A 14,008-nucleotide genomic window follows, 5' to 3' on the forward strand; every position below is an offset into this window, starting at 1 on the left:
GAATTATAAAAAGGAGTATCCGAGCACCACTGATAGAATATTAGAAGCAAAGATACGAGTCTTATATAGTTTCCAAACACCAGCACACCATTGACAGTGCTCTAGGCTGCAAATTAAATGAAACCAACAGAGGCACGCAGATTCCCCAGGAGCTAAATTACATACCTTGAATACAAATTATATGCAAGTTATGCACTAATCCCTATTCTAAAAAAATGAATGGAAACTGCCTGAGGGCTCAAACCCACTAGCAGCCTTTTCTAAGCGCTAGTGATTTGAAAAAGCTCTTGCTGATGCAATGCTATGCTATGGGGGATTTTAATTAAATCACATTGCTAAAGTGAGATCACACCCATAGCATTACATTAGCAAGAGCTTTTCAAATCTCAAATTACAAAGTGCTCAGAAAAGCGCTTCTAGTGGGTTCCAGGCCTAAAGCACATGGATGCAGCAAGCCAATCTAACCACTTAAGTACCAATTAAAAACATAATTTTTACCTAGTGCTGCTAGTCATTTTTTTCTTTGTTCCAAACAACAACACACCATTGACAGCGCTCTAGGCTGCAAATGAAATGAAACCAAAAGAGGCATGCAGATCCTCCCGGAGCTAAAGGCTAGTACACACTAGCAATTTTGATTGGCCAATGATTGGTCAATTTTACCACCTCCATGTAGTATGAGGGCCAAACAGATTTTCAATTCTATGCAGATTATATAGGTAAATGGTCATACTACACGGAGGTGGTAAAATTGACCAATGATTGGCCTATCAAAATTGCTAGTGTGTACTAGGCTTAAATTACATACCTTGGATACAAATCATATGCACATTATGCACTAATCCCTATTCTCAATATTTGAATGCAAACTGCCTGAAGCACATGGATGCAGCTAGCCATAAATCATATTGTTTCCAGTATAGGAAGAGTTAAGAAACTTCACTTGTTATCTATGCAAAAGAGCTTCTCTGAGCGATTAATTTAGTCATAGAGCAGTGCTATTTTCTGAAGCATTTACATATCAAAGAAACAGCGAAAGGCAACTTCAGATAAGATTTTACTGCAGGGAAGGTCAAAGGGTCATTAGCTCTGCTCTGTTTCATAATTTTAAATGCAGACTTTAGTTTTTACGATGCAAATATTAGAGAATGATGCAATGTTATAAAAAAAAAAAAGCTATATAACTGAAAATAAAAATATGAAACTTTGTTACTAATGTTCTATTTATTATCCTTACTACACATACAATTCATTATATCATACTTTTTTTCCGCTTCAGTGGCCTCAATTCACTGAGCTTTATCAAACGTTTGATAATTTACCTCATGAGTAAAACCTAATTTTGAATTCACTAAGGTGTTATATATTTATCGAATGTCACTTTAACCACTTCAGGTTCCTTCATTTTTACCCCTTAATGGACAACTGTAACGAGAGGGATATGGAGGCTGCCATATTTATTTCCTCTTAAATAATACCAGTTGCCTGGCTATCCTGCTTATCCTCTGCCTGTAATACTTTTAGCCATAGACCCTGAACAAGCTTTCAGATCAGATGTTTCTGACATTATTGTAAATTATTGACAAGATTAGCTGCATGCTTGTTTCTGGTGTTATTAAGACACAACTGCAGCCAAATAAATCAGCAGGCCTGCCAAGCAACTGGTATTGTTTAAAAGTAAATAAATACGGCAGCCTCCATTATCTTCTCACTTCAGTTGTCCTTTAAGGTTTCTGACAATTTTGGCATATCAGCTGTGTCGCTATTGATAAAGCAATAACTTTTCATTACCTATACCATTAAAGTGATACATATTTTTTTCTCAGAACAATCTAGGCTTTTTTAGGTAATATTTGGGTAATATATTTTAATTGTTTAACTTCATAGACATTTTAACGAGGAAAATAAGGCCTAAATTCAAAAATTACACTTTTTTGGGATTTTGCCCTTCCTAATTTTTACATAAGTGCCACGGTTTTAAAACACCTGAAAATACATAATTTGGCTTGTCATGGTAAAAACAATACCATACATGCCATAGTTCATCACAAGTTGGGCATGCAGTGTACCATTATCACCAGCCTGTGCGTAGGGCACACAGTTGGAGGACCCCATGCTGTACTGCAACAACATTTTGATGCATCTATGCAGCGTTGGGTCCCCGAGCTGTCGCCCTAGTGATCGCATCCGATGTCCATGAATCTTTAGGGCAAGTATAGGGGACACAATTGGTTAATTGGTCTGGCAGGGGTTAACGGCTTTTAGTGCTGGATGCGAGTCTCACATTCAGGAATCTAATTTGGATGTCAGAATCATGTCCAGGAACAGGATGTGGTTAAAGAAATAATCTTCCACTTGGCACATTTTTCATATACATGATCATAACTGGTTGGTATGACCACAAGTTGGTGTGGATCGACTGAATGAGATTAACAATAATGTGATTGTTCTCCAAAACTTTTCCCATTAAACTCCTTGGCATATATTCCCAATTTGGGGTGAGAAAAAAAAAAGATTCTGCTAGCGATAATCTCTAGCCTGGATCAGGGTAGCCGCCGGGAGAAATCCGCAGAGCGCACAACACAGCAGCATTTAGATCTCACCTCCTCCGAGATCTGGACACTCGCAACCCATCTTCTTCCAGTCCTCTGAGATTCTCTCAGGTGAGATTGTCATCTGTCACATGACAAAGACGGCGATCTCACCATAGATATAGAGTGCCACCCGGAGGACAGGAGGAAGAAATGCCACGCCGGATCCCAGGGAGGTAAGTGCTGTGCAGGGGCTGCTGGAAAATGTCTCTGGGGTATGTTTTTTCTGGATTTAAAGGGAACCTAAAGTCTAATTTAACCATTTCAGCCCTCAGTTGTTTTTCACCTTATGCATCCGAGCAATTTTCACCTCCCATTCATTCACCAATAACTAATAATCTAATGAACTGATCTATATCTTGTTTTTTCTGCCACTAATTAAGCTTTCTTTGGGGGGTAAATTTTGCTAAGAATAATTTTTTTTCTAAATGCATTTTAACAGGAATATTAAGAAAAAAATTGAAAAAAATCATTATTTGTCAGTTTTCAGTTATAGCTTTAAAATAACACATACTGCCTTAACTAAAACCTATGTATTTTATTTTCCCATTTGTCCCGGTTATTACACTATGTAAAGCAGTAGGATTAGCCATACTATGCCAGGGAAAAAAACACATATAAAGTGGAGGAAAAAATTATTTGACCCCTCGCTGATTTTGTAAGTTTGTCCAATGACAAAGAAATGAAAAGTCTCAGAACAGTATCATTTCAATGGTAGGTTTATTTTAACAGTGGCAGATAGCACATCAAAAGGAAAATCGAAAAAATAACCTTAAATAAAAGATAGCAACTGATTTGCATTTCATTGAGTGAAATAAGTTTTTGAACCCCTACCAACCATTAAGAGTTCTGGCTCCCACAGAGTGGTTAGACACTTCTACTCAATTAGTCACCCCCATTAAGGACACCTGTCTTCACTAGTCACCTGTATAAAAGACACCTGTCCACAGAATCAATCATTCAAGCAGACTCCAAACTCTCCAACATGGGAAAGACCAAAGAGCTGTCCAAGGATGTCAGAGACAAAATTGTAGACCTGCACAAGGCTGGAATGGGCTACAAAACCATTAGCAAGAAGCTGGGAGAGAAGGTGACAACTGTTGGTGCGATTGTTCGAAAATGGAAGGAGCACAAAATGACCATCAATCGACCTCGCTCTGGGGCTCCACGCAAGATCTCACCTCGTGGGGTGTCAATGGTTCTGAGAAAGGTGAAAAAGCATCCTAGAACTACATGGGAGGAGTTAGTGAATGACCTCAAATTAGCAGGGACCACAGTCACCAAGAAAACCATTGGAAACACATTACACCGCAATGGATTAAAATCCTGCAGGGCTCGCAAGGTCCCCCTGCTCAAGAAGGCACATGTGCAGGCCCGTCTGAAGTTTGCCAATGAACACCTGAATGATTCTGTGAGTGACTGGGAGAAGGTGCTGTGGTCTGATGAGAACAAAATAGAGCTCTTTGGCATTAACTCAACTCGCTGTGTTTGGAGGAAGAAAAATGCTGCCTATGACCCCCAAAACACCGTCCCCACCGTCAAGCATGGGGGTGGAAACATTTTGCTTTGGGGGTGTTTTTCTGCTAAGGGCACAGGACAACTGAATCGCATTAACGGGAAAATGGACGGAGCCATGTATCGTGAAATCCTGAACGACAACCTCCTTCCCTCTGCCAGGAAACTGAAAACGGGTCGTGGATCAGTGTTCCAGCACAACAATGACCCAAAACATACAGCAAAGGCAACAAAGGAGTGGCTCAAGAAGAAGCACATTAAGGTCATGGAGTGGCCTAGTCAGTCTCCGGACCTTAATCCAATAGAAAACCTATGGAGGGAGCTCAAGCTCAGAGTTGCACAGAGACAGCCTCGAAACCTTAGGGATTTAGAGATGATCTGCAAAGAGGAGTGGACCAACATTCCTCCTAAAATGTGTGCAAACTTGGTCATCAATTACAAGAAACTTTTGACCTCTTGTTAGAGGGTTCAAAAACTTATTTCACTCAAAGAAATGCAAATCAGTTGCTATCTTTTATTTAAAGTTATTTTTTCGATTTTCCTTTTGATGTGCTATCTGCCACTGTTAAAATAAACCTACCATTGAAATGATACTGTTCTGAGACTTTTCATTTCTTTGTCATTGGACAAACTTACAAAATCAGTGAGGGGTCAAATAATTTTTTCCTCCACTGTATAAGTAGATAAATACTTGATCTACTTTACATAACACATGTATTGTACTATCCACGTTTTGATTTCAGTGAATGTTATATAGTAAATGAGGAGAATTTTGTTCCTGGTGGGAACCATGTCTTTTGCCCACAGTTTAGGCTAAATCCTGTCATTTCTGCCCTTTACTTTTTTTTTCTTTTCTCCTCCAATCATGTCGCCTCAGCCTTGCTTGTAAACACAAATCATAACAGCAGAAAAAGTTTTGAATGAAGCATTAGCATATTTATCACTTAATACACTCAGACCAGTTGCTGTTGAAATTTGATTTTTATGGTGACAATCCCGCTTTAAATTATGTCCCTATCACAACATATGGCGCCAATATTTTATTTGGAAATAAAGGTGCATTTTTTCAGTTTTGTGTCCATCATCATTTACAAGCTTATAATAATAAAAAAAAATATTAGTAATACACCCTCTTCACATGCATATGAAAAAAGTTCAGACCCTTAGGTAACTATTTTTTGTTTTTTCATTTAAAATTTTAATTTGGGTAATTTTTGGTGTGGGAGGTAAACAGTTAATTTTACATGTAATAATATGTGTTTAATTAATAAAAAATGTATGTGGATGTAGTTTTACTATTTGGCCACAAGATGGCAACAGTCAAACATTTTTTTTGTAGTCCTGGAAGCGTACGCTCTCGCTTCTAGGAAGTATAGGGAGGATGGGAAACTTTTTTTTCTCAGAAAAACTGCTTCTTCTGATTAGAAGCCGATGGTCTTCCTTCCGGGTACTTAGATCAATGAATAGGAACTATGTTACCATTCATTGATCTCTGGGCTAACGGTAGGTGGCACGGGAGCGTGCAGCAGCGCTACAAGAGCCGCCCGGATCACATCCAGGCGGCTAAAATGGTTAAAAAAGCCAGTTTTACTCACCTGGGGCTTATACCAGCCCCCTGCAGTTGCCCTGTACCCGTGCCAGTACTCAACGATCCTCCAGTCCCCTCCCCCCCACAGCTCAGTTTCGATTTTGTCGACTGAGTCTGTCGATGGACACTGCACCTGCACATCCCTGGCTACGAGCATCCTCGTTCGCGCAGCCGTCGCCGGGCACATCCTGTGCAGGCACAGTATGAGTACCGGCACGGGCACAGGGCAACTGCTGGGGGCCGGTAGAAGCCCCAAGTAAGTAAAACTGGCTTTTTTATATTAGACTTTAGATTCCCTTGATGGGTCTAAAAGCACAGAAAAATTGCACAGCTTTTAGAACTTAAAATCCAAGGAAGTTCATGGGCACCTTTACACCAATACACCCTCATGTTACCTGCAGAAAGTTTCTTCTTACAACATCTTTATGAGGAAACGCTTTTACTCATTGTCTATCATTCATTTTACCAACGTAATATGTTCCATTTTCCGTATTCTGTGGCCTAACACATCCTCATTGATGGCAGCTTCTTCCTTATTTTGTCAACCCTGTCAAGTGCCTTACTGAAAACAAGTAGGGGATGGACTGTTTGTTTAGTGCAAAGCAAATATATCACTGAAGTAATATTATTCAAAATACATACTTTTGTTTTTGTTACAAAAAACAAATTGCTGAAACTCTTCTGAGGCAGGGAACACACTTGACTGTTTTCGTACGCGTTTTCTGCACAGCAAAACTGAGAACCCATGTTAATCAATGTGCTAGTACACACTTGCTGTGTTGTTCGCGCGCAGAAAAAAAACTGACATTCTGCATCCTGATTCTGCAGATTTTGGCAGTTTTCTGTATCAATTACATCAGCTGCTGTGAAAACACACTTAGTGTGCAGAAAAAGTATGCAGAAAAAGGCGCGCGGAAAACTGAAAGTCAAGTGTGTTCCCTGCCTGAAACAAGTTATGAACTGTGATGATTTTCCTGACATGTGAACTGCTACAAAAAGTATTTTGGACTACTTACCAGTTCACTACATGCTGTCCTTGATTGGAAGCAGGAAGTGACAGGATGAGATAAACGTGTATGTATAGTACTAAACATCTTAATAACCAGGCTGTTTTACTTGTTTTATTTTGGTGCCTGAAAGAGTTAATTTCTAGGCATGGAAGTGACAGCTTCTGTCTTGTTGGTATCTTGTCAGAAATATAGTAAATATCACTGATAAGCAAATTGCAGCCATTAAAGTTTTCCTGGCAGAATACAATTTCTGAGCTCAGGGGAGAAATAAAAAAAGGCAAATAGTTCATGTATACTAATTCACGCATACAGTCATTTTAACAAACTGAATTACACATGCACACATTACTTCCTGTTCACATACTAATAGTACTCTCAGGAAAGCAAAAAGTGAGAACATCTTGTGGCCAAATAGCAAAATGACACCTACATACGTATATTAAACAAAAAAACCTACACAATTTAAAATGAACTTCTTACCTCTCACACTGTCCTATAAATACCCCAAAAAACTTTTTAAATTAAAACAAATACATAAACAGTTACCTTTAGCGACTGAACTTTTTTAGTATGTATGTCAAAGAGAGTATATTACTTTATTTTTTGAAAATATGGGCTTGCAAATGATTAAGGACACAAAACTGAAATAATGCACTTCAAATGTTTGTGATTTCATGGGGGAAGCCATCTTTTTGGTTAAAGGAGGCTTAGATTGTAAGCTTCTGGCAGGGTCCTCCCTTCCCTAGTGTAGTCTACAGGATTGTGTGCTCCTTTCCTATGACAGCCTGTACTTGTATTACTGGGCCTAACTAACCAGCCCATATCGCATGATCATGTATTTTGAACCGTTTGCCTTGTATACGTTTTTTCTATGTTGTATAACCTTGTTATGTCTGTCATCCTTGTAATATTGTATATATTTATTGTCCAGTGCTGCGTAATATGTTGGCACTTTATAAATACAATAAATAATAATAATAATAATGACAGGGAGCATGAGACACAGTTCCAACTGTCCTGTGTCCTGATCACCCCTCCCAGCTGCACGTGCTAGACTTAAAACCTCAAATTCAAAATTAAAAAAAACAAAATTTGTGCCAAAAAAGCAGAACGAGAAAAACAATATCAGAAATCCCATCATGCACAGCATCAGGGGAAAAATGCCTGGACAGTTTTCTTCTGTGCAGCTAAAAATAAGGCGACCAGAGCTCAGAAAAGCCGCAGCGTCTGAAGAGACGCTGTCGGCTTTTCTCCGGGGGTGTCCGATCAGCGAAAGGGATTTATAATCCCTTTCACTGATCGGTGGGCTAACGGCCAGCAGTGGGGGCGTGCACGGGGTGGCCCGCAGGAGCGCGCGACCCGCGGGAGTGCGCGCAGCCTAACTGGACAAACATTTTCGTCCAGTTAGGCTGAAGTGGTTAATGAGTTGTTTGGGTTCATTGAGAACATGGGTGTTCAATAATAAAATTATTCCTCAAAAATACCACTTGCCTAATAATTCGGCACTCCCTGTATGTATATAAATATAAATATATATATATATAAATATATATATATATATATTGTGAATTGTATATTATTCTGATTGTTATTCTCAGTCCTATTGTACCGCAGTATTTCTGACTACACGTGTATGACTTTAGCTGACAATCTGACCACAGTTTATCTATTCAATGATTACGTCTAATACCCAGCGTCACAGTAAGTATATAGAAAAAATATATTTAAAAAATCCCCACAACCTCTTTTAAACATTCAATGTTTTTGTTTGTTTTGGGGGGGGTTTTGGCTCTTTCTTATATTTGTGATGTTAACACAGACACAGATGAGAGGACTAAAAGACAGAATAATGCTGGGCATACACCACTAGATTTTTTTGTAGGTCAGATAACAGCTCAATATCCCCCTGATGTTGATCCTTTACTTGATTACCACCTTGAACCAAGATATTTAGTCTAATTTCCAAATGCCATGTCACTTGGGAGCAGTGCAAAGTTATGTGGATGCCGAATACTGGTGGGTGACCCCTGCACTCCCTGTTTAATCAAGAAATGGGAAGCCTTTCTAAATTTGTAAATTAAGGGTTGAGTGGTATGCCAATCAAAAATCATTTGACTTTTCTTTTTTTTAATGACTTATGTTTCATTCAATTTTATTTATACTGAACAGTGAAATTTCTAAATTCTTAAAAATGTCTAATAACGTTTGCCCACTTTAACAAAGACAGACAAAATACATAGACCTGACGTTATTAGAGTGACTCCCGGAGCGTAGTGATAGGGTAGAGCACAGGTTAGGAGCTGTAGGGCTAGACAGAAGCTCAGTGACTGAAGTGATAGGGTAGGGTACACAGGTTAGGAGCTGTAGGGTTAGACAGATGCTTAGTGACTGTAGTGATAGGGTAGAACACACAGGTTAGGAGCTGTAGGGTTAGACAGAAGTTCAGTGACTGTAGTGATAGAGTAGAGTACACAGGTTAGGAGCTGTAGTGTTAGACAGAAGCTCAGTGACTGTAGTGGTAGGGTAGAGGACACAGGTTAGGAGACATAGGGTTAGACAGATGCTTAGTGACTGTAGTGATAGGGTAGAGGACACAAGTTAGGAGATGTAGGGTTAGACAGATGCTCAGTGACTGTAGTGGTAGGGTTAGGAGATGTAGGGTTAGACAGATGCTCAGTGACTGTAGTGGTAGGGTTAGGAGATGTAGGGTTAGACAGATGCTCAGTGACTGTAGTGGTAGGGTTAGGAGATGTAGGGTTAGACAGATGCTCAGTGACTGTAGTGGTAGGGTTAGGAGATGTAGGGTTAGACAGATGCTCAGTGACTGTAGTGGTAGGGTTAGGAGATGTAGGGTTAGACAGATGCTCAGTGACTGTAGTGGTAGGGTTAGGAGATGTAGGGTTAGACAGATGCTCAGTGACTGTAGTGGTAGGGTTAGGAGATGTAGGGTTAGACAGATGCTCAGTGACTGTAGTGGTAGGGTAGAGGACACAGGTTAGGAGTAGTGTTGGGCGAACAGTGTTCGCCACTGTTCGGGTTCTGCAGAACATCACCCTGTTCGGGTGATGTTCGAGTTCGGCCGAACACCTGACGGTGCCACATGGCCGAACTAAGAGCGCATGGCCGAACGTTCCCCGAACGTTCGGCTAGCGCTGTGATTGGCCGAACGGGTCACGTGGTTCAGGCCCGAACGCGCTCTGATTGGCCGAACGGTCACGTGGTTCGGGTAAATAAATACCCGAACCACGTCATATCTCCGCCATTTCTCTGTGGGTTTAGCTTTGGGTAGGCAGGCAGGGTAGTTCGCTCTCCAGCCACGCTAGCCAGGGTCCCCCCCAGTCATTGTGTGTCGCTGCTGGGAACAGTAGTACACCGCTCGCTCAGCCACACTATATATATAGCATTGTTTACTGCCACTGTGTACCTCGCTCAGCCACGCTATATATAGCATTGTGTTTTCTGACACTCTGTGTACACGGCTTAGCCTGGCTATATAGCATTGTGTGTACTGCCACTGTGCACCTCGCTCAGCCACGCTATATATAGCATTGTGTTTTCTGACACTCTGTGTACACGGCTTAGCCTGACTATATAGCACTGTGTGTACTGCCACTGTGCACCTCGCTCAGCCACGCTATATATAGCATTGTGTTTTCTGACACTCTGTGTACACGGCTTAGCCTGACTATATAGCATTGTGTGTACTGCCACTGTGCACCTCGCTCAGCCACGCTATATATAGCATTGTGTTTACTGCCACTATGTGTACACCGCTCAGCCAGACTATATACCATTGTTTACTGACACTCTGTGTACACCGCTCAGCCAGACTATATACCATTGTTTACTGACACTCTGTGTACACGGCTCAGCCTGACTATATAGCATTGTGTGTACTGCCACTGTGCACCTCGCTCAGCCACGCTATATATAGCATTGTGTTTTCTGACACTTTGTGTACACCGCTCAGCCAGACTATATACCATTGTTTACTGACACTCTGTGTACACCGCTCAGCCAGACTATATACCATTGTTTACTGACACTCTGTGTACACGGCTCAGCCTGACTATATAGCATTGTGTGTACTGCCACTGTGCACCTCGCTCAGCCACGCTATATATAGCATTGTGTTTACTGCCACTCTGTGTACACCGCTCAGCCAGACTATATACCATTGTTTACTGACACTCTGTGTACACCGCTCAGCCAGACTATATACCATTGTTTACTGACACTCTGTGTACACGGCTCAGCCTGACTATATAGCATTGTGTGTACTGCCACTGTGCACCTCGCTCAGCCACGCTATATATAGCATTGTGTTTTCTGACACTCTGTGTACACGGCTTAGCCTGACTATATAGCATTGTGTGTACTGCCACTGTGCACCTCGCTCAGCCACGCTATATATAGCATTGTGTTTACTGCCACTCTGTGTACACCGCTCAGCCAGACTATATACCATTGTTTACTGACACTCTGTGTACACCGCTCAGCCAGACTATATACCATTGTTTACTGACACTCTGTGTACACGGCTCAGCCTGACTATATAGCATTGTGTGTACTGCCACTGTGTACCTCGCTCAGCCACGCTATATATAGCATTGTTTACTGACACTCTGTGTACACGGGTCAGCCAGACTATATAGCATTGTGTGTACTGCCACTCTGTGTACACGGCTCAGCCAGACTATATATCATTGTGTGTACTGCCACTCTGTGTACACCGCTCAGCCAGACTATATAGCATTGTGTGTACTGCCACTCTGTGTACACCGCTCAGCCAGACTATATAGCATTGTGTGTACTGCCACTCTGTGTACACCGCTCAGCCAGACTATATAGCATTGTGTGTACTGCCACTCTGTGTACACCGCTCAGCCAGACTATATAGCATTGTGTGTACTGCCACTCTGTGTACACCGCTCAGCCAGACTATATACCATTGTTTACTGACACTCTGTGTACACCGCTCAGCCAGACTATATACCATTGTTTACTGACACTGTGTGTACACCGCTCAGCCAGACTATATAGCATTGTGTGTACTGCCACTGTGTACCTCGCTCAGCCACGCTATATATAGCATTGTTTACTGACACTGTGTGTACACGGCTCAGCCAGACTATATAGCATTGTGTGTACTGCCACTCTGTGTACACCGCTCAGCCAGACTATATAGCATTGTGTGTACTGCCACTCTGTGTACACCGCTCAGCCAGACTATATAGCATTGTGTTTACTTCCACTCTGTGTCTGCTGGGCCTGGGAACAGTAGTACACCGCTCACCTGCCACTGTATAGCATTGTGCTCTGTGTCGCTGCTGGGAATAGTGGTACACCGCTCACCCGCCACTGTATAGCATTGTGCTCTGTGTCGCTGCTGGGAATAGTGGTACTGTATAGCATTTCTGTACTGCCACTGTACTGCTGCCAGTCAGCGTGTACTGTAAGGATAAGTGAAATGAGGAAGAAATCCGGTGAAAGAGGAAGGGGCAAGGGAAGAGGTGTTTCCCCTGACGGTTCACGTACAGGCCACAGGGGAGCACCCAAGAAAACCCACTCAATACCGCCCATGTTGTCCAGGACAACAACCCTCACAGATCCAAAAGAACAGGACCAGATAATTACTTGGATGACCTCTCAAGCGTCCAGCAGTGGGTTAAGCAGCACCAGCACATCACGCACGAGGTCCGAGTCCTCAGCCAGTTACAAGGAGCCAGTGGGCACAAAGCTGACACAACCGGCAGAGGACACCACGCACACAACTGCCAGATAACCAGTCCGATGAATTACCTCAGGACACAATGGGGTATTCGCAGGAGCTATTCCCAGCCCAACAAACTTCCACCTTTCAAAGGTCAATGGAGGAACAGCCAGAAATGTTGTGCCCGGATTCACAACCATTAACTGTGGGAAATGCACCGCGCACTGAAATACAAGGCGAGTCCGAGGAGGACTCGGAAACCCAAATCCCAGAGCAAGTTGGGCAGGAGGGGTTGCAATTGCAGGAGGTCGGCCGACAAGATCTGGAAGACGACGTTGGAGTGAGCTGCGCAGAGGTTGTTCTGGGGAGCTCTACTCCACGGCGGCGGCCCCCCACAATGACATATGACGAGTTTGAGGAGATGGAAGAGGAGGGTATGGACAATGTGGACATAGACCCAGATTTTGTTTCTGAACGAGAACATCGCCGTCGTAGCAGCAGCACAGATGAGTCTGTTGAAGAACCCACTGCTGCACGAGTTCGCCTTGTGCCACAAGGTAGGCAGCGCGCAATTTCAGGCACCACAAGCGTGGAAGTTCAAGTGAGAGGCAAAAGAGGAGCAAACAGAAATCGCTATCAAGGAGGCAGGTGCTCCAAAGTCTGGGCTTTCTTTGAAGACTGCACTGAGGATGTTACCATGGCGATTTGCAAGGTGTGCAAGACCCGCCTGAGCAGGGGGAAAAGTATTAACAACCTCTCCACCACCAGCATGAGCCGCCACATGCTATCCAAACATCCCACTCTGTGGGCAAACGCGGCAGGACAGGGTACCAGCAACACTGCCTCCCTTGGGTTCACCAGACTCACCACCAGACCCGCCTCAGCAGCAGCAGTAGCCCAGCCATTGCGTGGTTCACAACATTCACAAACATCAGACGACGCTGACACTGTCACTTTCCGGAGTAGTGCTCTTAAGGTCTCCCAGTGTTCATCAAACACAACAACCAACAGCCCTTCCGTGTGCAGCGCTACGGTTCAGTTGTCTGTGTCGGAGATGTTTGAGCGCAAGAGGAAATTGCCAGCAAATGACCCCCGGGCCGTAGCAGTAACAGCCAGCATAGCCAAGCTTCTGGCCTGCGAAATGCTGCCATATCGAGTGGTGGAGACAAACAGCTTCAAGGGCATGATGTCAGTGGCCATCCCACGTTACGTGGTTCCCAGCCGCTACCACTTTGCGCGCTCTGCAGTGCCTGAGTTGCATGAGCACGTGGTCAGCAAAATAACCCGAAGCTTGAAGAATGCCGTTGCCTGCAAGGTTCACCTCACCACTGACACTTGGACGAGTGCGTTCGGACAGGGTCGATACATCTCCCTTACCGCGCACTGGGTGAACCTTGTGGAGCCTGGCAGCGATTCCTCACCTGCTACGGCGCGGGTGTTGCCCACGCCGCAAACAGCTGCACCGCCGTCCCTCCCACTGGATAACAACAGCAGCACCTACCTCTCTGACTCCTTCTCCTCCAACGCATCTCAAAGCTGTACCTCATCCGGAAACGCTAACCCAGCAGCAGTAGGATCGTGGAAGCAGTGC

The 14,008-nt window shown here is 43.2% G+C and overlaps 1 protein-coding gene across 1 annotated transcript in view; it reads left to right on the top strand.

Moving 5' to 3' along the window:
• The first annotated feature begins 4,212 nt into the window (after positions 1–4,212).
• LOC137537877 (mucin-6-like) overlaps positions 4,213–14,008 on the top strand; it is a 146,453-nt gene continuing 136,657 nt past the window's right edge. Inside the window, exon 1 of the mRNA XM_068259823.1 lies at positions 4,213–4,368. Coding sequence (XP_068115924.1) covers positions 4,213–4,368 — 156 coding nt within the window. The remainder of the gene's footprint in view (positions 4,369–14,008) is intronic.

This window comes from Hyperolius riggenbachi, chromosome 11, assembly GCF_040937935.1.
Source record: "Hyperolius riggenbachi isolate aHypRig1 chromosome 11, aHypRig1.pri, whole genome shotgun sequence".
NCBI classification, from domain to species: Eukaryota; Metazoa; Chordata; class Amphibia; order Anura; family Hyperoliidae; genus Hyperolius; species Hyperolius riggenbachi.